This window comes from Penicillium brevicompactum (assembly GCF_028827555.1).
Source record: "Penicillium brevicompactum strain IBT 35665 chromosome Unknown utg000003l_segment0_segment0, whole genome shotgun sequence".
NCBI classification, from domain to species: Eukaryota; Fungi; Ascomycota; class Eurotiomycetes; order Eurotiales; family Aspergillaceae; genus Penicillium; species Penicillium brevicompactum.
The window spans coordinates 623,054-644,247 of record NW_026623206.1 but is presented as its reverse complement, the minus strand read 5'-3'; the positions used below and the strand labels follow the sequence as shown (position 1 = coordinate 644,247).

Genomic DNA, 21,194 nt, shown 5'->3' with positions numbered 1-21,194 from the left:
TGCGTCATAGACCATGGACTGGTGGTAATTGGCACGACCAGCTGTAGATCGAGGCTCTTGGGAAAGTCAACAATATGCTGAGTCTGGGTCAACCATCACCGACCGGAATCATTGTGACTTTGAATGATCGGGCGAACATACGGCTTCAAGGACGCAATTCCTTTTCTACACTGTTGAAAGGGCGGTTTTACCTGGAAGTTTCATGTCAATATTATTCTTCTCCAAACGCTAGTTTATCTGCGACAAGCTTTGCAAAACAAACAACCGACGAAAAGGCTGCACAATGGTCACTAAATACCCTGGCGTTGCCGTCCACTGGAGAATGCGCGAAGCTGGCTCACTTCGTTTACCATGCTTTGGATTGCAGCACTGGTAGCCTCATTGGAATTTGCCCCATGAATCAGGGCTGTCTGACTGCGCTCTGCTGCGGTTGTGAAAAGGGGTTAAAGCCGATCCTTGATGGCGCGGCGAGGTCCAGGATTGTCAATCATCGCATTTGGGCTCTAAAAGATCGCATCATAGTGACGAGGGTATTGAGAGCACTCATAATCGAGCAATGTGTATCTTCGCCAGACATCCGCCAACAGGTGGCACATATGACTAGGCTCTCAGGTGCTAAGCCTTGAACAAACTAGGGGAAAGCATTGCCGTCAGCTTGGCATTCGACATATTGAGCCCCTGGAATGTAGCCAGTGAGGAAGAGTAGAAAGGCTTCTTCCTGCTGGAGAGAGGATCTGAGTTCCCCTTTAAAACAATCCGGCAGAGGATGTCGAGTATGTAGCTCGGATGCAGAGATAGGGCGGTATGGTTGCGTAGACTGGCGGGGACCTCTTGGAAAACGTGAGTGTCGGCCGCTATGAGAAGGCACGTATACGGATCTCACTGATAGGCAACCCAACCTTCAAACCCACTGAAACCAGAGGGTTGAGGATTTTTTCTTCCATGTCACATTAGGCACACCAAATTCAGAGGGAGAGGGAGAGGGAGAGAAGATGAGAAGATGAGAAGAAGGGAGAAGGAGACAGAGACAGAGACAGATAGAGAGAGGATCTCTCGTTTCAGCAGTAAGACTGATTAACGAGTAAACAACAGATTTGGAAGACAAAAGACTTGACGGAAACCCGTAATCTTCTCATTCCAAGACCATTCACACAAGTCTGCCGCCATTCAACTTCTTGGAGACTTATGATTTTCAAAGCGCATATAACCACTGACGGGTATTGATTTTTTCCATTTGCAACCCTATTGATAGTGCTCGATATTTTCGATATAAGAGAATGAGAAGCCGACGCGGTGTAGTTAATTGAGCATCTGCCCTGGCACTTCGACGTTGAAGTGAGCTTGTTGCTTGGCCGTCCCTGGGGAAATATGTGTGACGAGCCTCAGTGCCGCACTCACGGGCGGCCAAAAAGACGAGGATAGTTGCCTCTGAATATGAGTAGTTATATATTGGCTTAATCTCATATTGCGATTGGTAAAGGAAGAGAGCTATCATCAATTTCGAGACCTCTTTCAACTGTCTTTTCAACTGTCTTTTTGGCCGTCCTTTTGACTGTCCTTTTGACTGTCCTTCCACTTTTCCAAGTAATTATCGAGTCATCATCATTGATCGAGAAAAGGCAGTCTTGGCTAAGCCGTGAACAGAGATTTAGGGATTGGCGATGTCGACGCGGCCTGCGCGGCATGTGCAGTCTGCGGCAAATGCGTCGGTGCGGCACACGCGGCTCACAGATTGGACTCTCTGCTACGGGAGTTTTCGATGTCATGGACTAGATAATAATCTCCTCTTTTCAATAAAACAATTATTATGAGTGAAATGGGTGCAATGATAAAGGATCATCAAGATTGTTGAGTCGAATAAGCAACAGTGTCCATAATTTCAGGTTGGTCGGTTTATCAGGCAATATTATCAGGTTATATGGTTCTCAGATCTACTTCGATCGAAGACTTGTATCTGTGTACTCGTATAACAAAAGCTCATAGTATTTGTTGATGCCGTCAAGAAATAAATTACTGGTAGACTCGACTTCTGCACCAGCGCTAGGACGAGATCCGTGTAGTGTGGCCTTCCAAAGGTTGCAACGAAATCCAGCATATTACCCTGGTCATTGCGTGCCGGGACAAAGAGTCTTCCATTAGTTCTTCTTTCCTCTTTCGTAGCCATTAGTATATCATGGAACCCCTTACAGATCCGCCACATCGAAGTTGCGGATGAAATCGTAGTAGAATTTGACCACATTCAGGTGGTCAAAAATGCTCACGCGTTCATCAACTGTGTGAATGTTGTCAAGTCCACGGCCGACAGCCGGTGTCCAACGATAAACATTGCGAGTCAGGTCTAACAGGTCCATTAGCTCAGGTAGGTAACAGGGTGTCGACCAAGGAGCAACTTACTCAAATAGTGCCTGGTATCGGTATTGCCAGTCATGATATCCCCGACCGGTACGACATTTTTGCCATCTGACCCAAAGGTGTGTCGGATTGTTCCCGAGAAGACATCCCACACTGGTCCACTAGCGGGAGACACGGGTGCTGCATCTGCTTTTGTAGCGCGCACAACAAGAGTACCGTTGTACTCGACGTCGAATTGATCCTGGGGATAAAAATTATTGCCATAGCTGGAATGATCAGGATAAAGCCCTGCGATATGATCGTGATACTCTTTGTCACCATCGAAAGCATTGACCTGAAGGCCATACTTCTCGACGACACCTGCGATTACTTTGATAGCCTGCTGTTGCACTTCTACGGGCCGTTGATGATGGGCAACGCGATAATTGACAGCTAGAGTAACGGCCTCGGGCATGGCGTTGATTTTCACCCCACCGTTGATCAAATCAACAGCCTGCGAGGTTTGCACGACAAAGCGGTTCAACGGAGAAGTCTTTGCAAATTCAACTGCGAGCCGCTCAAAGTCATTGACTTTCAGGAGTGCTTCGATTTCAGGCTGGGTATTTGGCGAATAACGTGCTTGGCACAACAGGCGTTTATGAATGGGGCTGTTTTCGGTGATCACCGGTCCATATGGGTTGGACTCGAGAGCGACAACGAGTTCGGAGATAATACCGATACTCGTATGTGGCAGAGGAACAGAGCTGTGACCACCTTTGGCGTGAAGCTCGAAGAAGAGATTGATGTGACCCTTTTCGGTGATTGCGGGATGCACATAAACGGTATCCCCGTCGAGAGGTTGTGAACCGAAACCTCCCTCATCAAGGATTATGGCAACACTGTCGTCGCCGTATCTTTCATGAACGACTTTGCTGATCTGCGCAGCACCTTGGTTGAGGCCCACCTCCTCGTCAAATCCGAATGCAAGAACCAAAGTTCGTCTCGGGGCCCAGTCCGGCTGGGAAAGAAGACCCTCAACGGCGGATAAAATTCCGGTGAGACTGTTTTTGTCGTCGGACGCACCTCGGCCCCAGATATACTCACCGTCAAAGTGTGCATCAAATGGAGGATATGTCCATGTTGTCGGGTCGGCCACAGGGACGACATCCTGATGAGCGAGCAGGACAGTTGGCTTGAGAGAAGGATCAGAGCCTTCTAGGGTGTAGAGTAGACCAAACGTATTGATTTTCTCCAACCGTGCCCGCTTGTGACTTACACCAGTCAACTTTGACACGATCCTCCAGCGTGGGATATCGACTCACAGAGTGGGATAAGATGCTTCAATAGTCGGAAGAAGCTCATAGAATGTGTTCCACCGGGGATCCTCGCCAATCTCGCCCAGATCGTCATAGGAAACAGATGGCACGCGCACAATCGCCTGGTGGCGCTTGACTTGTCTTTCGATCGCTTCATCTGACGAGAATAAATTTTTCGCCGACAGCAGACCATCTCCGGCAGGATCCAGAGCAGGTGGTAAATCGCATGTAAACTCAGGACTTGAATGACCGAGTGTCATGGGAGTTTGATCGAAGAAGGGTAGCACGAAAGCCGAGCCACCGGCAAGGTTGGCTAGGAGCAACAGCTGGGACAATGCCATGGTGTTTATATGAGCATCAAGCCTTGGGTGCCGTGTCTAGAGGTAAGATGCTTGCTGGGCCACGGTGATAAATGTGATAAAAAGATCTTTGAATATTTAAAGATTCCGCGTGAGGGGAAGGTCGGAGAGGACGAAATCTCGGCAGTCCAACTTGCAATGCCGTCTGGATAGTTCTAGCCCCCAAAAATGGCGATGGCGAGATATGAAAGAAGAATTAGATTATTCCAGTGATCAAAATCTATAACTTCAAACAAAATGGGCAAATACCCCCAATCAGCCCCCTGCGTCCCGCACAAGAAGTACGTCGCAGCTCATTATTAACGGCCATGGCGCCATCACGCGGGGTCTTCGGCATCTCAGAGCCTGAATTCAAGTAACACTCTATGATTCTTATAGTTTCACATCGCTGAAGAAGCCTCTTCGCCTCAAACAAGGCATTGAATCTTCATCGATCGGATCACCTCGGTGGCTTTATTTTACAGGGCAAAATACCCCTCTCAGCACTCAAATAATGGGAGCGACCGATGATGAGATATGATTTTGAGATGAGAAACTAATCTATACTCCGTAGTGCGACCGGCCCTAACGCTCGTCCCCTCAGCGCACCTTTTGATCGATTTATACGCCATATCTCCGCATCGCAATAACAGCCGAGTGGATTGGTACAGACCGGTAGACAAAGCGGCTTTGAACAGCTGCGTGTACCTCTATCAAGCCTAGGGTAGCCCATTTGCAGTCTAGTTTCATTTCCAGATTACCTTTCATCCCTATCATCGCCAGATGATTCGAGCTTGTTCCCAACCAAGACCCCAGTCTTACGAGATCCACTTCTATCATTGTAGATAACTCGGAGGGTTTTGGTCTTTCTCCGGTGATTGAGACTACCAGCAAAGAAAATGGACTGAGAGTAGCCGGCACGCTCGTAGCCGGCACGCTCGTAGCCGGCACGCTCGTAGCGATATCTCGCAAGGAGACTTTTATTCCCTGAAAGTGTGAGTCCATACCATTTTCGCCAAGGATTGCATGCTTTTAAGCTAGGTTGGCAAGGAAATCAAGGCTGATAAGCAGAATTTTATAAGTAGTCAAGTAAACTTCTAGTTGTATTTATGCCACGGGTGTTATTCAATCGCAATGGCTAACCATCAACCGCCATTCGAAGAACTTTCTACAGAGAAAGTGCACACACCGGATGCGAAGGACCTGGGTGTTATCGAGACAAAAGAAAGTGACCTTTCTGATGAGTCCCAATATGACCCCGAGTCCCCCGAGTTCAAGAATATTCCCGAGTTAGTGAGAAATGTTGTTAGCTTTGAGGACGATCCGTCGCTGCCAGTGATAACCTTCCGCTCCGTCCTCCTGTCAGCAGTATTCTGCGCAATTGGCAGCGTTATCTCACAATTGTCCTAGTAGGCCCTCTTGGTCGCACATCGTTAATGTAGCATGATTGCTCATGTGTTATTAGCTTTCGTACGACCTACGCGCCTTTCCCGGTGTTCTTTGTCATTTTGGCATCGGATCCTCTCGGTCGATTTCTTGCGCGGACCTTACCCGACTACAGGTTGCCATTGGGAAGATTTTCATTTTCGCTGAATCCAGGTCCATGGTCAACCAAAGAACATGCAATTGTCGGTCTAGCTGCTAATTCTGGAAGCCAAGGCCAGTGGGCTAGTAAGGATCCCGATTAGATATATCTACGAATGGAACTGACCTGCAAAGCCTTCCTTCCTACAAACGCTGCTTTATACTATGGCATTACTATGAACCCGGCGGTGGCGCTCTTCTTTGGATGGGTAGGTTTCCAAATTGACAGTGACTCGAATTCCATACTAACTCCGAATTCAGGGTTGCTCCTTGCTCGGGTTTGCATTCGCTGCCATGGGTACGCCCTTCCAGACCCTCTCTTGTCTGAAAGAAATAATCTAACCGAGTCAATTGCTCTAGTTCGGCCACTCCTTATCGATGATCCTGAATTTATCTTCCCGCTGTCATTGCAACAAGTCACGCTCTACCGAAGTATGGACAGCAGGAACAAATCGGAATCTACTAGAGCCCGTGACCAGATGAAGGTATGTCATTCGACTGCTCACAGATAATATATCTGAATGAAGCCAACTGAGCCTTTTCATTAGATATTCTGGATCTTAGTCTTTGGTACATTTGCCTGGCAGTTCTTGCCAGAATATCTGTTCCCGTTTGTGGCGTCTCTAGCTCCTCTGTGTTGGTTCGCTAGCCAGAACCATACAGTCAACTTTATAGGAGCTGGCCGTGGTGGCATGGGTCTGCTGAATATAACGCTCGATTGGTCAAATATCACTTCCACCGTGATCACGTACCCTTACAGTGTGCAGGTGATCATATTTTCATCTTTCGTCATGACAGTGAGTGCACTCATGTTCTTTTCTGGTTGATCAAACTATTAACCCTTTGCAGTGTTGGGTCCTAATTCCCATCGCTTATTTCGGGAAGCTTTGGGGGTCGCCCACTTACGACATTATGTCTAATCAAGTTTTCCAGAAGAATGGATCAGTCTATCCACTGAATGACCTGAGTAAGTCTCCCCTGCCCATTCGTGAGACATTTGCTAATATCTTCAAGTTTATGTGGATGCTAGTGGTGTGCAACATGTTAACGGGACCAAGTATGACGAAGTGGGCCTTGCATATTCGGGAGCTCAATATACATGGCAGATCTTCATGGTAGACTCCACCCTGATTCTTCCCTACTGATTATTTTCGCTAACTGTTCTGCAGTGGGTGGCTTCGTATATGTCCTCCTACATTTGGTGCGCACTATTTTTCGGCTCCAAGATCCACAAACTATGGAAAGCGAGAAAACAGTCAAAAGCTTTTCATCAAGATAAACTCAGGTATGAATACTCGGTTTGTTAGTATGGAAACATTGTCATTGACCTTGGTTAGTCAACTTGTCCACCAATATCCAGGGCTGACAAAATGGTGAATTTACCTATCTCACGTTTCGTTGGGAGTTTTCAACTAACATAAATGACAGGGAGTGGACTGCACTTACTGTTATACCTTTTGTAATGCTACTTGGAATAGTCGTCTCGAAAACGGTCTATATGCCAATCTGGACATACTTTGTCGCATTGGGTTTTGGTGCCGCAGCAATGCTGCCGATGAGCTTTGTTTACGCTTTGTCAGGCTTCTCGGTCAAGGTTGGATTTTTCAACGAGCTTATATATGGATGTTAGAGTTTCCATACCCCGTGTGACCACCCAATCTCGACTGACAATTTTATCTTGCTAGACATGATCGACGCAAAAGGGTCTTCACGACACCCCTTGGGCCAGCTTGCCTACCGTATTATCTCGGGCAATGTATGGTACGACGCAAGGATTGTGTTAGAAGACCAAAAGGTTAGATTGCCATTCCATGACACCTCACCCCAATGCCACAAACTAAACGGTATTAGATCGGACACTACCTTCATCTGCCTCCCCGCCAGGTCATCGGAATCCAAATTTTGGCCAACATATTCGCCCTACCCATTAACTACGGCGTCATGCGGTGGGTGATCGCCAGCAAATTTGACTATGTCAGCGGTAAAGTAAAAGACCCATTGGGGCAGTGGACGGGTCAAGAGTTCAAGTCTTACAACACAGCGGGAATCCAATTCGCCCTCGTGGGACCGAAGAGGCTCTTTGCATCGGCTTTCTTCAAGCCCATTCTTTGGGGCTTCCTTGCCGGCGCACTTGCGCCCTGCGTGATGTGGCTGCTACACAAAAAATTCCCCCGCGCGCGTTTCGACCTTTGGAATACCACAATTTTCTTCGCGTCGGCTGCAGTCTTCTATGGAAACCTCAGTACCGGGCCTTTCACCACCTTCCTTGTTGGGACTTTCACCAATTTCTACCTGTACCGGTATAGAAGGGTGTTTTGGAATAAGTGGGCCTACATCAGTGGAGCGGCGCTGGACACGGGGTTCAATGCTAATTTGCTGTTCATTTTCATCTTTTTGGGGACCACGGGCACGAAGATGGCGCATTGGTGGGGGAACAACGCCGATAGTATTGAAAGGTGCTTTGCTCTTTAGTCTTGGGAATATCGCCATTTGCGCCATAGTGCCCAAGCGGGGTTAGCAGAAAATTTGATTCGCAAAGAATTTGAGGGTTGACATAAAGATAACTGCTTCATGATCAAGCACTCATCCTCCATCCCCAATTCTCTGTTCACGGCTTAGCCAAGACTTCTGTTTCTCGACCAATCATGATGACTCGACAATTACTTGAAACCTTGGAAGGACAGTTGAAAAGACAGTTGAAAAAGGTCTCGAAATTGATAATAGCTCTCTTCCTTCACTGATCGCAATACGAGACTAAGCCAATACTTAGCTACTCATGTTTATAAGCAACTACCCTCGTTTTTTTGGCCGCGCATGAGTGCAGCACTGAGGCTTGTAAGTCTTAATTCGGAGTTGAGTGTCGGAAACTCCCGAAGTGGAGCCCTGAAGTGACAACTTCCTGGATCAAGTCGGGGGTGCACAAGTGGTAGTGAGGCGATGGGTCTACTTGCGGGGGTTCCCTGACTTCCTCCCTCTCCCTGGCTCCATTTCGTCTTCGTCATTGCTGATACCAATCAAGGAGACACTTAGCACGTTGTGGTTATGTCGTTCTTGAGATTTTTCAACCTCGGCCTGATGGTCTAGAGCGTGTATAGGACGGTCGGCAGCCGGGTCAAGCACAACAAAATGCCAAGGAGCTAGCTAGCGAGCAATTCTCCTTCAGCCGCAAGGCGTCCGCCATTCCCTGCTCTCCTTTTGTTTTCCAAAGACTTATTCCTCATAACCGACATGGCGGTTGGCTTCCCAGCGCCAGGGCTCTACATCACAGGACTCGGATCACAGTATCCTCCCTATCTGCTAGCGCCTCACGACCTCGAAAATTTCGCGGCGCGATATTATGATGTGACCAAGTCAGGGTGAGCTGTTGAAGACTTTACACTCTGCGGCGAAGACTGTCTTCTTATTCAGGATACAGAATAAAGAAGCTACTTCAGCTCAACCGGTCAAGCGGCATCGAGACCAGATCCGCAATCCGACAATATGACACGGGATTTGCAACGGACTCAAAAGAACCTTCAATCGCTGATATTGACAACTTCTTCCGTGAAGCTGGTGTCGACCTAGCCGTGCAAGCATGCAAGAAAGCTCTGGGAGAAGCAAACATTGCACCCGAGCAGATCACCCATACGATTGGAGTCACATGCACCAATCAAGGTAATCCAGGATACGATCTTCCTGTGGCTCGTGAGCTGGATCTCCCACTAAGCGTCGATCGAACATTACTGCATGGGGTCGGGTGTGCTGGTGGTCTATCTTTATTGCGAGCAGCAGCACAGCTCGCAGGTGGAGCTAGTGTGCGAAGGAAACCAGCCCGCATTTTGGCTTTTGCCTGTGAACTATGCACACCAAATCTGCGATATTATCTTTCCTTGGCGGAGCAAAATGGGAATTCCGAAAAAGCAAACATTGCAGGTGCTTTGTTCTCAGATGCTGCGGCAGCGTTTGTGCTCTGCAATGAGTATGCCGTGGCCCAGGATCAGCAATCGATCCCACAGCTTGAGCTTCTGGAATGGGGATGTGACGTGATTCCGGATACCGTGGATCGCATGTCATTCTATGCTGACGTAAATGGTTAGTTGATCTTCATTTGCTGAGTGCGAAAAGGCAAAGCTAATCAGTTGCATCAACGTTGATACATAAAGGTTATCGTGCTACACTTGACCGAGATATTCCTGAGTACACCACTCTCGCGATTGGACCAATGTTTAATAAACTCCTCTTATCATACGAGGAACGATTACAGCCGCAGGGGCAACCAAGCAAGGAAGTGCCTAGGTCATTGGAAATCGGCGACTTTGACTGGGCCTTGCATCCCGGGGGAAAAGCAATTATAGATGGCGCAAGCGAAGTGCTTCAGCTGTCGGAGGAACAACTTCAAACAACACGAGAAATATATCGTACAAGGGGAAATTCATCCAGTGCATCCGTCTTGATTGTCTTGGATCAGATTCGCTCACAAAGCAACCGACAGCATATTGTTGCTACTTCATTTGGCCCTGGCTTGACTATTGAGATGGCATTACTTAGAAAGTGTCAGGTAAATCATTCATGATATTCATCAAATGCGCTTAAGTGTGTACATCCCTTCCAAGGTTATCATCGAAACGGAGAACAACCTTGGAAGCCACGGGCTTCGTGGCATCTCTAATAATTCCTTCGTTCTGTCCAGATCTCAAATCCCTGAAAAGGCCATCTTCCTCATGCTGGTTAAACCGAATTATTCATTTCGAAACAAAAGTTGAGAGTCAAACTGAAGCACTATAGCTTGGCCGCAGGCTGCAATAGGTGCTTCATCTCGGCATTGGGATATTCCACGTTTTCAGAGGAATCCGGCCGTTGTCGGTCCCATGCCCATTTCTGTACTAGTTCGGGTGCCAATTCTCCCTCAATCATCTCGGTGATGTATTTTCCGAGAACAGGGAAGAACTTGTAGCCGTGGAAGGAGCCGCAAGAAGCGATGTATAATCCCTTTGAGGCAGAATGAGGAGAAATAATGAAGTCGGAGGTAGTGGTGAAAGCGTCCCTGGTCGGTGTTGTTAGTTTGGGGCGACGACATTTATACAGCGAAAGGGTACTCACCAGCAGATTCGGTGCTTTGTCATGTTCCAAGATGCACTCTCAGGCCCATACCATAGGTTTCGGGACTCGATAATATCTTGCTTGAGAGGTCCTGGAACCTTCCACTGGTTATAGTCGTGCGTAGGCGGAGGTGAAGATATGTGACGTCCTGGGAGGATTTCCCTTGTGTTTGTGAAAATCTTGGAACCCCACCACTTCATTTCGCGATCCTTGTTGGGTGGGATGCTACCAATGAAGGGTTTGCCTGTACCGAGTTAGGACCGCCCATGTCAATGAACGGAAGTACTTACCTTCCTCTGGTGTGTAACCCTGGAAGCCAACCGGCATATCTTTGTATTTAGCGTATTGTTCATCATTGAGCTGTGCCATGCCAGTCGTAATACCAGCTGCAAGAATGCGCTCTCCAGCTCGTAGACCAGCGTTGCCACTCTTAGCAGCGCTCCACTCCAGAAGGGTAGGCGTGAAAGCACCGGCTGCAACAATGACATGTGTGGCGGAGAGTTTCTCGCCTGACTGTGTCGACACGCCTGTGCAAGAGCCCTTCCCATCAAACTCAAGGCTAGTGACAGGCGCAGTGACATACTTAACACCCAATTCCACACATCTTTGGGTCACCGCCCGAAGAGAATCTCCAGCAGCGGCCCAGCCACTGGCTCTGTTGACAAGGACTTCCTTGACACCGGTGTAGTCGGCGTTGTCGAAGACTCCGCCATATAGCTTGCGAGCCTCTGCAACAGGGAGAGCAATGATATCATCGTGGCGGCCGAGCTCTTTGTGATTGGTGATCACGTTCTGTGCATAATCGCTGCGGCATGTCCAGTAAACACCAGTTTGGTGGAAGTGGGGCTGCCAGAGAGGGTCGGACTTGAAGATCTCTTGCGCCTCGAGAGCCAGTCTACAATAGACCTTGTCATCGTAGTCCGCACGAACGACCTTGTTCCAATCCCAAGACGCAGCTACTCGCGACTCGGCATCGTACGCATCTCGATCAATCAGACTAATTGATGCATTGGGGTACTTCCGAATAAGGTGGTATGCTGTCGAAACACCAAACACACCCGCCCCGACGATGAGGTATGAGGGGGAAGTGGAGGCCATGCTGAAACCAATTTCAAGAGTGCAAATTCAAGCCTGTACCGTGATCGAATTGAGTAAAATATTCTTGGGAACAGAGAAAAACTGGAAGGCCAGAACCCCAGTTATCTATGAGTCGCGATGGACGGAAGCCCCGAGAGACGGTCCGTCTCGGGCGGGGTTCCGATCGAGCCGATCACATGGATCCGGGCACACATCTCTGCTTTGGTAGCATCACACTGACTCCCTCTCGGCTTGTTTCTCTTTCTTTTTATTTCTGAAGTTCTGAATTTCTGTTGAATTGAATGTAAACAAGGACAGAGTTGGAGTTTTCAGCAGGTAAGGGATTTCCGAGAATCATGGGCTCACGACACACGGAAGGGTGTTCCTGGCAATTCAAACTGCGGAAAACGACTGGGATCAAAGCCTTGAAATGATGACAGAATGCTCATTGTGGCCGGATTCGCAGCAATTCAACATATTGTGCAGGGGCTCGCGGTTGGCAAATCCGACATGCGCATGTTGCTAATCACCGGTCCGTCCACGGCCCGTCCAGAGCCCAGCGGAAACCAGCATCTTTAACCGGCGGAACACACTCGCTGATAACACCAATCCCCGATGATCAAGCTTGAGAATTACCACGCCTGATAAGCAAGTATTCAAATGGGAGAATACTGCAGGTGTCATATGGACCAGCGATGTGCGCCAATATGAATGTGTTAAATCCGGCTACGAATAGGTCATGAATTCCTCCACATTATGGAGGCCACATCGAGCAAATCACCCTGGCTGGGCTGGCCAGAAAAGGGATGGTCATGAGTGAGGACTGGAAACTTCATCGACGGCAATCGTGCATCCATACCGCATGGACACAGCTCAGCTCGGCGACAGATCGCGTTCGACAGCTATGCCGGGGGAGCCTAGAGATGAGACTCTCCAAGACCCAAGTCGTTGCAATATGTTGATGGTTATAAATGGTTATCAATCACGTCGGTGAAGCGATAGGATCATCCGATCCGGGCTGGTTTGCTTGTACTCTCCCAGTGGTACGTACTCGGGTCTCTTGGTCATTGTGGCGCGTCTCGTCGCGAGGGAAATTGAGAGAGGCTTTTGGTGCCCATTTAGGAAGACCATTCATACCATTGATGTGCAATGTAGACGCATGAACTCAGGCAGCGCTGAACAACCTATGGGGGCCAATTTGATTGCCAAGCATCATTGGAAACCGTAAGAGTGCGAAGGCGAAGCACCAGGGAGGAAAGGCGACGCCAACCCAAATATGCACTAGGCCCAAATAAGACTAGCACGCGTCTTTTGCATGCGCAAATATCCCAAGCTGCTATCCATTTCCATCCCTGGACCTTCAGTTCTATCACTCATCGATCCAGAAGTCGCCTAAACTTGGTTCGATTCTTGCTAGATAAACGTCTATGAGCATGCCAAAACCGTTGTTCAACCTCCATGGCCTTCATTGCTTACCGAATAGAGACTTTTCATCGGGACCTTGTCCATGTCCTTGCCCTTCACTCCAGCTTTTGGTAATTGACCATTGAACATAAGAACATAAAAGGTTTCGGGTTTCGTCTCCCCGCCATTTCTCCAACCTCGTTCAAATTCTAGTCAGCCCATTCATCTGAATATCAATTACTAGCATAGTGTTTGCTGTTGAAGCGGCAGCGGTGTACCTTCACAGGCTGCATGTCATCAGGTCCCGCAACACCCAAAGAATTTTAAACATCCATGACATTTGACAAACAGTGTGCAGCCCATACATTACTCATTGAAACTTTTAGTGGCTCATCGGAGGACGGAATAATCTCTGGTAGAAGCTCTGGTGACGAAGGGAACGATTTGTCGAAGGGCCACATCGGACGGTGAATCCGATGGTGGCCTAGGCGTGGTAGATCTTGGTCTACTCCTCCGGGTGTTAATGCGAGCATCCAGTCAGCAGCCATGTCAAAGAGTTCTGGCTCGAGGTATCCGATTTTCACAATCACTATGTCACTTTCCCGTGGACGTAGTTGGAGATCAGTGAAATCGCTCTCGTGGTGGTATGGCTTTCGTAGCTTTGTCAGGATGACAAAAAGCCTTCCAATCTGTAAAGCTGCTTCAACCTCCGCGTTGATATCCCCGTGTTTGATTGAGAATACAAGGCCAGTCATTGTCACTGGTCCGGAGTGCATGTTGTCCACTTGCGCACCGGCGGTAATCGTCACCATAGCCCCGACACCAGCTTGGACTATGGTACTGATGGCATCAGGTCCTGGAATGCTGGCATATATCACCGATGGGCCTGTTTCATGCTGTAATTCTGTCCACTCTAACAGCTCAATTAAGCTGGACGTAACATCTCCAGAGCCCCCTGCGGTGGGGTTATCTCCCGAATCAGAGATGAAGAATGGTCTCTTGGTGGATGAGATCGCTGAATCAAGACATTCACTTAGGGAACCGGTTGGCGCCACGAAATGGAAATCCTCGCGGGATTCCCAAAACTTCAAAGCAAGTCTTTTTGCCTGTTCAGTGATTGTAGTCTCGTTCCACCCAGTGACCATCACCACCGCATGGTTACGAGGCTCGTCTGCCCATGCGTATCCCACCCAAATTGCCGCATCAAGAACCTCCCGAAGAGCAGTAACAGCTGGAACATTGGCGTACAAACTCTTCGCTGGTTCCATACGTGTTGAAGTCTGCTCTCCAGGTAGCAAAATGGGAATTGGCACCCATGCCTTCAAAGGTCTGGTCGGTCTTCCTGTGCGTGAAGGAGCCGTCAAAACATCGACTAGGTTTTGACAAGCCCGCTCTTTTGTTTCCATGGCATCTTCGTGTGGCGCCATGCGGTAGCAGGTTATCAAGTCAGTCCCATGAGCCAGATTTCTGGAGACATTTCCATGGAGGTCCATCGACGATGAAACCAAAACATCTGGGCCAACGACCATTCGAATTCGGCGAAGTAGCTCTGCTTCAGAATCATCCAGCCCCTCCACACACATCGCTCCATGAATGTCAAACCATAGTCCGTCGAGGGGCGTAGAAGTAACTATCTCCTCCAACCGGGCTATTATCTCGTTGGCCAGGTCTTCGAAATCATCCCGCAAAACAATTCCTCCTGGGAGCGCATGGCCTATGAGTGTGCCTTTCCACGACGCTGCATCTGCCAATGGAGTGCCTTGGTGTAGAAACTTGTATTTCTGAATGATCTCTTGCCCACGCCGCGGATGGAAGTCGCGACTGGTTGTGCGAGCTGGAGAGAAGCCCGAGGTTTCACAAGCAAGACCAGCAATCGCGATGACAGGACGCGGGGGTATCCGTTTGATCGTCATGTCGCCGAACACTGAGAGAGTAAAACAATAAGGATGCTTGGGGGAATCACCACAGTCAGTTTACTTTCCCCGCTTTTGGCAGAAACAACTACTCCGAACCCCCCGAAGCAAAGCTCTACCGATTTCTTCTGCCAAAGGTTTCTGTGATAGACGAAAATTCAAGTCTCAAATTCGCTACTTTAAGACATTGGCAGGTACTGTCCAAGACTCCTTGCTGAAGGTCATTGGACAGACAGTATCTAAAGTTTGGAGCCATGCCTGAATGATGTGACAAGCCCAACTATGTCTAGTCTTGCTGTCGACGTTCTGAATTTGCATGGTCAATTCACTTTTGGGAGGGACACACGCTCAAGTAAACCGATCCACGATCGCTGCTCTCTGTTCACTCTCGCTGGATCTTTCCACGAAAGAACTCCAGCGAACATCATCGTGACAGTTACTGCTGATCAAATTGTACGAAATGCATCACGATGCCTAGTACTCCATATTGGTGTCTTGAATATGACGAGACCCAACAGCCTTTCTTGGCGGAGAAACGCAAGCTTCTGTGCCACTCCACCAGCAATGTCTCCACACTGCTGTTTCAACACCGAGGTGGCGTAAGAGTACTGCTGAATCAACGCCCGTCATGTTGCCGTCAAGGACATTTTCGTCTGAGGGAACGTCATTCTGTGGCCTTCCTCGCAATGTGGGTGTAATGAGGGAGGGTATGGTATTTGGAAAGGTCGACAATTCGGTTCGAAAAGGTCGTTTGGTTGTCTGGATAGCCGTAAACAAAGGCCGAGACCAGGGTCGGACCCCATTGGAATCGAAAACCCGATAGTTCACGTCGATTGGAATTGTGGATTGTGAGATGGGCGCTGATGGAGGGCTTCGGAAAGTCCCAGCAAGGTAATTGGCGCCTTTCTTTGCGCTTCACCTTTTGTACGGCTCACGAGTAATCATGACGACAACGAGCATGTTCTCTTTGCTGTGTGGACATCTTCGTATCTTCGCATCTGTTTATCGGTACCGGCGCCTGCACCCCACGCCCACGCCGCCTGTGTCGTGAGGTCCCAAACCTAAGAAGTATCAGTTTTCTGAGAGTCCATGTTAAGATACAACAAATGGCTCGTGTCAATGAGAGGTGGGGTTCCAAGAGACGGATTGAAGAACGAGAGAGTAAGAGAGCATATCCAGATGAAGACCTCGGGAAGTAAAGGGGAGGAAATGAGATTCTGCCGCAGACCGCCCTATCTCACGCAGCTATCCAAACAACATGTCTGTAATTTGAGGAAATTATGAATGGATTGGAATACTTCAAAGATCTCAAGAGCGTGTCCGGGAGTGCGAAATGGAAGTGACGTGGTGCCGTTAAATTCCCCCATGCCCCCACTTGCGCTACTTCTCCCCACTCTCTCCAGTGGCTTCTGGAATCAATCTCTGCCTGGACGAGCCCGCATACATTAGTTATGGGAGACCAACCTCTGAATGGCCCTCATCCTTTGTTGGAGATCGCATGTTTCGATGAGCATTCAGCGATACTCGCTGCAAGCGCGGGGGCTGATCGTATAGAGTGAGTACGGCCCAAGATCTGAGCTCGCACCATCAACAGCTTACCCCAATTTAGGCTATGCAAAGACTATGACTCCGGGGGCCTTTCTCCGGACACTGCTGTTCTTGAGAATTTGAAGGCCAAATTGACCATTCCGGTTTACGTCATGATTCGGCCTCACGCTGACACATTTTGCTATCAAGATTCAGACTTTGAGACAATGAAGGAAACTCTCGTCGATCTAAAATCGCGCGGAGCCGATGGCTTCGTATTCGGAATTCTGATGCCATACAGGCAGGGCACGGATCAATCGCCTTCTCCCCGGGTTGACGTACCCCGGAACAAGGAGCTTGTTCAATTGGCGGGAGGCCTTCCCTGCACATTCCATCGCGCATTTGATCTCATCTCTGAGTCTGAATGGCAAGGTGCCTTGAGAGACATCATGGACTGTGGATTCGCATCAATACTGACCAACGGTGGTCCATCTGGAACCAGCGCAATTGATTGTGTGGATAAGCTGGCCTTTTTGGTCAGCTGGAAAGATGATCAAGTTGCAAGATCTCAGCCTGTGGACCAGATCATCCCAAAAATAATTGTTGGGGGTGGTGTCAGGGCATCAAACATGTCGCGGCTTCGTAAGGGTACCTCTGCGTCAGTCTTTCACTCAGCCGCTCTATCAACTGGAGTTGAAGGCATATCAACAGCTGAGGTGATGGGGATGAAACATCACCTGTCTGCGCAAGCGGTGTTTGAATGAATAATCGACCGATACTTGAATGAAATGTTTGCGGGTCTTCAACTTCGAGAAGTGTGAGCAAATTCTCGAATCTGTTGTACCCATGACGATGCTCAATTGACTCAACTCACGCCATTGGCAAATCTGGAAAATGGAGAAATCCATTTCCACGAGTATTTACAAAACTCCGCGGAAAGTGAAAATATTCTACGTGGTGGATTTTGAATTGTTGGATCATTCAACCGCAAGCTTTTCTGTGAACTATAGAGGCCAACCTTCAAGTACCCAAGAATAACAAATTTCTTCTAAGGGAAGAAATTACCTAACATCAATTATTCTGCAGCGATTATCGGAGTGAATCAAAGCCCACCTGCAGGGTTCGATGGGGTATTTTCGTCGTGAAAATCCCCAGATCTACCAAAATGCGGGGTTAAGGTTCACATGGGCTATTGCCCGTCGGCAAAGTTGAGTGTGAGATCTACACTCTATGTGCTTACAACAGAGACTTTCTAGCGTGGATAAAGGCTTATTTGAATATAAAAGAGCCGACTCCTTGGAAGTTCATTCTCATCAACCTCACATCGGGCTGTTGAAAGCCTCGTGCCTACTTGTACCCCTGTTCTCCTTGTGAAGTCACACTATTTTTCCTTGCACAAAGTGCCCCGTGCTATTGCCAACATGATTGTCAACCAGCTCAAATGGCTGGGCAAGAAGATCAAGGTCCCACAGGATCCTGGTTTAACGACAGCTCAGCTAATGCTAACGAACGATGACCTTCGACCAGGTAAGTCTGTAATGATAATCATTCCGCTTCCAAGGTTCCTCTGTTCCATTGCTTGCTCCCCACCATACCCCTTATGAGACATACCCTTATTCAATTGCCCAATGGCTAATCTCTGGTGTTTGATTCTGTCTTCAGTTGACCCCGAGCGTCGCCAATGGGGGTGGCTCAACTTTGTTGCATTCTGGATTGCAGATTCGTTGAATGTCGTGAGTATAGTCACCAGGTCCCCAAGGCCAACAATTGGAAAGGTCACAAGCTCGAGTAGTCGGGCTTATCTGACTTGACCTATTAGAACACGTGGATGATTTCCTCTTCCATGATTGTCGATGGACTTTCCTGGTGGCAAGCGTGGCTATGTGTTTGGATTGGCTACACCATTTCAGCAATCTTCGTATACCTCATAGGTCGGATTGCAACGATCTATCGTATCCCTTTTGCGGTTACCAACCGTGCATCGTTTGGAATTTGGGGCTCATTCTGGCCCATTATCAACCGTGCGGCAATGGCTGTGATTTGGTATGGAGTCCAGGTACGTATATTATTGGCTCTTATTTGTACCGAATGCTAATTTCCCCCCACAATAGACTTATCTCGGAGGTAATTTTTTTCCTGGAAGAACAGTGGCCCCGATCCTTTTACTAACCTGATTGTCGTCACTAGGCGAATGCGTCACATTGATGATTGCTGCTATCTGGCCAAGCTATAACAATCTACCAAACACAATCCCTGTCTCCTCGGGGGTCACAACGAAGCAATTTGTCAGCTTCTTTCTGTTTTGGCTTCTATCCTTGCCGGCCCTTTGGTTCCCTATCTACAAGATCCGCCACCTCTTCACAGTCAAGGCGTACTTTTCTCCGGCTTGTGCTATTGCCTTCTTTGGATGGGCAATCGCGCGGGCTCATGGTCTGGGCCCAATCATAACGCAGCCGAATACAGCGCAAGGCAGTGATTTAGCGTGGGCGTTTGTGAAAAGCATCATGAACTGCATTGCCAATTTCGCCGCACTGGTTATCAACAATCCAGACTTTGCTAGATATGCCCGTAAGCCGGAAGATGCATTCTGGCCGCAATTGATCACGATTCCTGTCGGATTTGCGGTTACTTCGTTTATCGGGATCATCGTTTCCTCTTCCTCGAGTGTCATCTTTGGTGAGGCTGTGTGGAATCCTCTAACCCTCTTGGGCATGTTTTTGAAGGATGCAAGCTCTGCTGAGCGTTTTGGTATCTTTGTTATCGGAGCGGGCTTTGCTTTGGCACAGCTAGGAACGAACATTGCCGCCAATTCAGTGTCGGCTGGTACCAACCTCACAGCCCTCCTCCCCCGATTCTGTACGATTCGACGTGGCGGTTACTTGTGTGCGGCAATCGGTCTTGCCATGTGTCCGGTGAGTTGAATTTTAACGGAATCCTCACCAGGTATACTAATGCTAGTTTACAGTGGACACTAGTTGCATCTTCCAGCAAATTCACTCTCTACCTATCTGCATACTCGGTGTTCCTGGCTTCTATCGCGGGTGTGATGGCTAGCGACTACTATCTAGTGCGCAGAGGCTATCTGGATATACATGCACTTTACAGCGCAGAGAAGGGCAGTATGTACTATGGCACATATGGAGTTTCCTGGCATGGATATGCGGCCTACCTCTGTGGGATATTGATCAACATAGTCGGGTTTGCGGGCGCCGTCGGTGTCGATGTTCCTGTTGGAGCCAAGTACATTTACCAGGTCAACTACTTTTCAGGCTTCATTGTCGCTGGTGCAATTTACTGGTTGTTGGCCTGGTTGGTTCCCATTGCTGGAACGAGTGACACCTGGAATGAGGTACCATATGAGCCGGATCATATGGCCGACGCGGGAGAGAAGAAGATTGAAGACGCCTGAGAATGAATTTCTCAACAGTTATTTAGACGAATGTCACTATCTCAGCATCTTGAATCTTGGCCATGAACTATATGATGAATATGAACATGATTGAACTGAATAATCCATTCAAATTTTCCAAGGTTATTCTAAGCCACTTCCAAGGTTGGTGTCAAACCCAAACCTTGGAATTTCTTCTCTCAGATGCACCAGGGCTCGACCTTGAATCTCCACAGCAAAGCAGGAAGTGCATCGTGAATGGAAATTTACCCCTCGATTGTAGGCAATTCCCTTAACTCCGTCGGGATCGGCCGATGTGGAACTCACTCCAGTGCCTCCCCGCCTTTGTGGCGTCATCTCCCCGCGGGGAAAGATATCGGAGCTTCTAAGACCATGATTTTATATTTCTATCGAGTAATCAGCCGCTTTTCTGCTTATCGCCTGACTTTTACTCCAACTCTCACATTTTTTGTCGTCCCCGAGGTCCCACGGTCCCATCTCACGACTCTTCCGAGCAACCGACGATGTGCTGCGAATTGCGATTTAGCATATTCAATGTCACTAGAGCAAACTTCAGATTGTCCCCCGAGGCTCAGATACCTTCCAATTGCATCTAGTCATGCCTTGACACGCTTGGGAAAGATAGTGTGAGAATTCCGTTGCCGTCATAGCTCAATGGCGGGTCTTGGCTACATCCCAATCACCGCCCGTTGCGATGTGTCCGGAACCTTGGAGTGCCTCCTGTTTTTCTTTGTCAAACCGGACTTTGAGGTCAACATTTAGACTCCATCCCACAGGTTTTCTGCAAAAGAAATCAGGAAGTGTTAAGGTAGTACCCTGCGATGTGGAGTTCTCTCCAAAACCAACCTCGGCCCAAACAACGATATATACCCAGATCGCACTCACGGTATCAATCTTTCGACTATCATGCATCGAAAGTTCCGAGGTTGATGACCTTGGGATGACTAACATTTTGATCTGAAGCCCCGGGAACAGTCCATGACTTGAAAAACTGGAAAGAAGGTATGGGCAAATAATTACGAGAAACCCTCCATCAGACCTCGAGGGATTCATTCCACTTTCGGTCCTCCTGAGGTCTTTGTGGCTCCAGAGCTCTTCCGACCCTTTTTTATTTGGCACATTTGATCCACGGATAAATTTACGTCTCGGATACTCGAAGTGGTGTGTTAGAATCGACGATCTGAATGGAGGGTCTAAGTTTTATCTGAATGATCTT

The 21,194-nt window shown here is 48.4% G+C and overlaps 7 protein-coding genes across 7 annotated transcripts; 4 read left to right on the top strand and 3 right to left on the bottom strand.

The window, feature by feature from the left end:
• Positions 1-2,183: 2,183 nt before the first annotated feature.
• Positions 2,184-3,958, bottom strand: N7506_004121 (M20 family metallopeptidase; the record flags this gene model as incomplete). The annotated part of the gene is made up of 3 exons (XM_056953416.1): positions 2,184-2,338; positions 2,395-3,602; positions 3,654-3,958. Coding segments are annotated over 3 exons (1,668 nt in total), but the record flags the coding sequence as incomplete, so codon positions are not given.
• A 1,161-nt stretch (positions 3,959-5,119) lies between these two features.
• On the top strand, positions 5,120-8,041 carry N7506_004120 (OPT family oligopeptide transporter; the record flags this gene model as incomplete). The annotated part of the gene is made up of 12 exons (XM_056953415.1): positions 5,120-5,394; positions 5,451-5,656; positions 5,705-5,778; positions 5,831-5,867; positions 5,930-6,054; positions 6,118-6,366; positions 6,419-6,536; positions 6,584-6,684; positions 6,739-6,770; positions 6,998-7,194; positions 7,255-7,364; positions 7,421-8,041. The coding sequence occupies 12 exons, from the start codon at positions 5,120-5,122 to the stop codon at positions 8,039-8,041; spliced, it is 2,145 nt and encodes a 714-aa protein (XP_056812304.1).
• A 756-nt stretch (positions 8,042-8,797) lies between these two features.
• Positions 8,798-10,121, top strand: N7506_004119 (uncharacterized protein; the record flags this gene model as incomplete). The annotated part of the gene is made up of 3 exons (XM_056953414.1): positions 8,798-8,925; positions 8,985-9,640; positions 9,712-10,121. 3 exons carry the CDS (start codon positions 8,798-8,800, stop codon positions 10,119-10,121), a joined length of 1,194 nt encoding a protein of 397 aa, XP_056812303.1.
• Positions 10,122-10,327: 206 nt separating this feature from the next.
• On the bottom strand, positions 10,328-11,746 carry N7506_004118 (NAD(P)/FAD-dependent oxidoreductase; the record flags this gene model as incomplete). The annotated part of the gene is made up of 3 exons (XM_056953413.1): positions 10,328-10,592; positions 10,649-10,892; positions 10,939-11,746. The coding sequence occupies 3 exons, from the start codon at positions 11,744-11,746 to the stop codon at positions 10,328-10,330; spliced, it is 1,317 nt and encodes a 438-aa protein (XP_056812302.1).
• A 1,706-nt stretch (positions 11,747-13,452) lies between these two features.
• Positions 13,453-15,042, bottom strand: N7506_004117 (M81 family metallopeptidase; the record flags this gene model as incomplete). Its single annotated transcript, XM_056953412.1, has 1 exon — positions 13,453-15,042. The coding sequence occupies one exon, from the start codon at positions 15,040-15,042 to the stop codon at positions 13,453-13,455; it is 1,590 nt and encodes a 529-aa protein (XP_056812301.1).
• A 1,451-nt stretch (positions 15,043-16,493) lies between these two features.
• On the top strand, positions 16,494-17,333 carry N7506_004116 (copper homeostasis protein CutC; the record flags this gene model as incomplete). The annotated part of the gene is made up of 2 exons (XM_056953411.1): positions 16,494-16,597; positions 16,652-17,333. The coding sequence occupies 2 exons, from the start codon at positions 16,494-16,496 to the stop codon at positions 17,331-17,333; spliced, it is 786 nt and encodes a 261-aa protein (XP_056812300.1).
• A 657-nt stretch (positions 17,334-17,990) lies between these two features.
• On the top strand, positions 17,991-19,978 carry N7506_004115 (nucleobase cation symporter-1 family protein; the record flags this gene model as incomplete). The annotated part of the gene is made up of 6 exons (XM_056953410.1): positions 17,991-18,096; positions 18,232-18,302; positions 18,389-18,625; positions 18,681-18,693; positions 18,757-19,481; positions 19,535-19,978. 6 exons carry the CDS (start codon positions 17,991-17,993, stop codon positions 19,976-19,978), a joined length of 1,596 nt encoding a protein of 531 aa, XP_056812299.1.
• Positions 19,979-21,194: the final 1,216 nt, after the last annotated feature.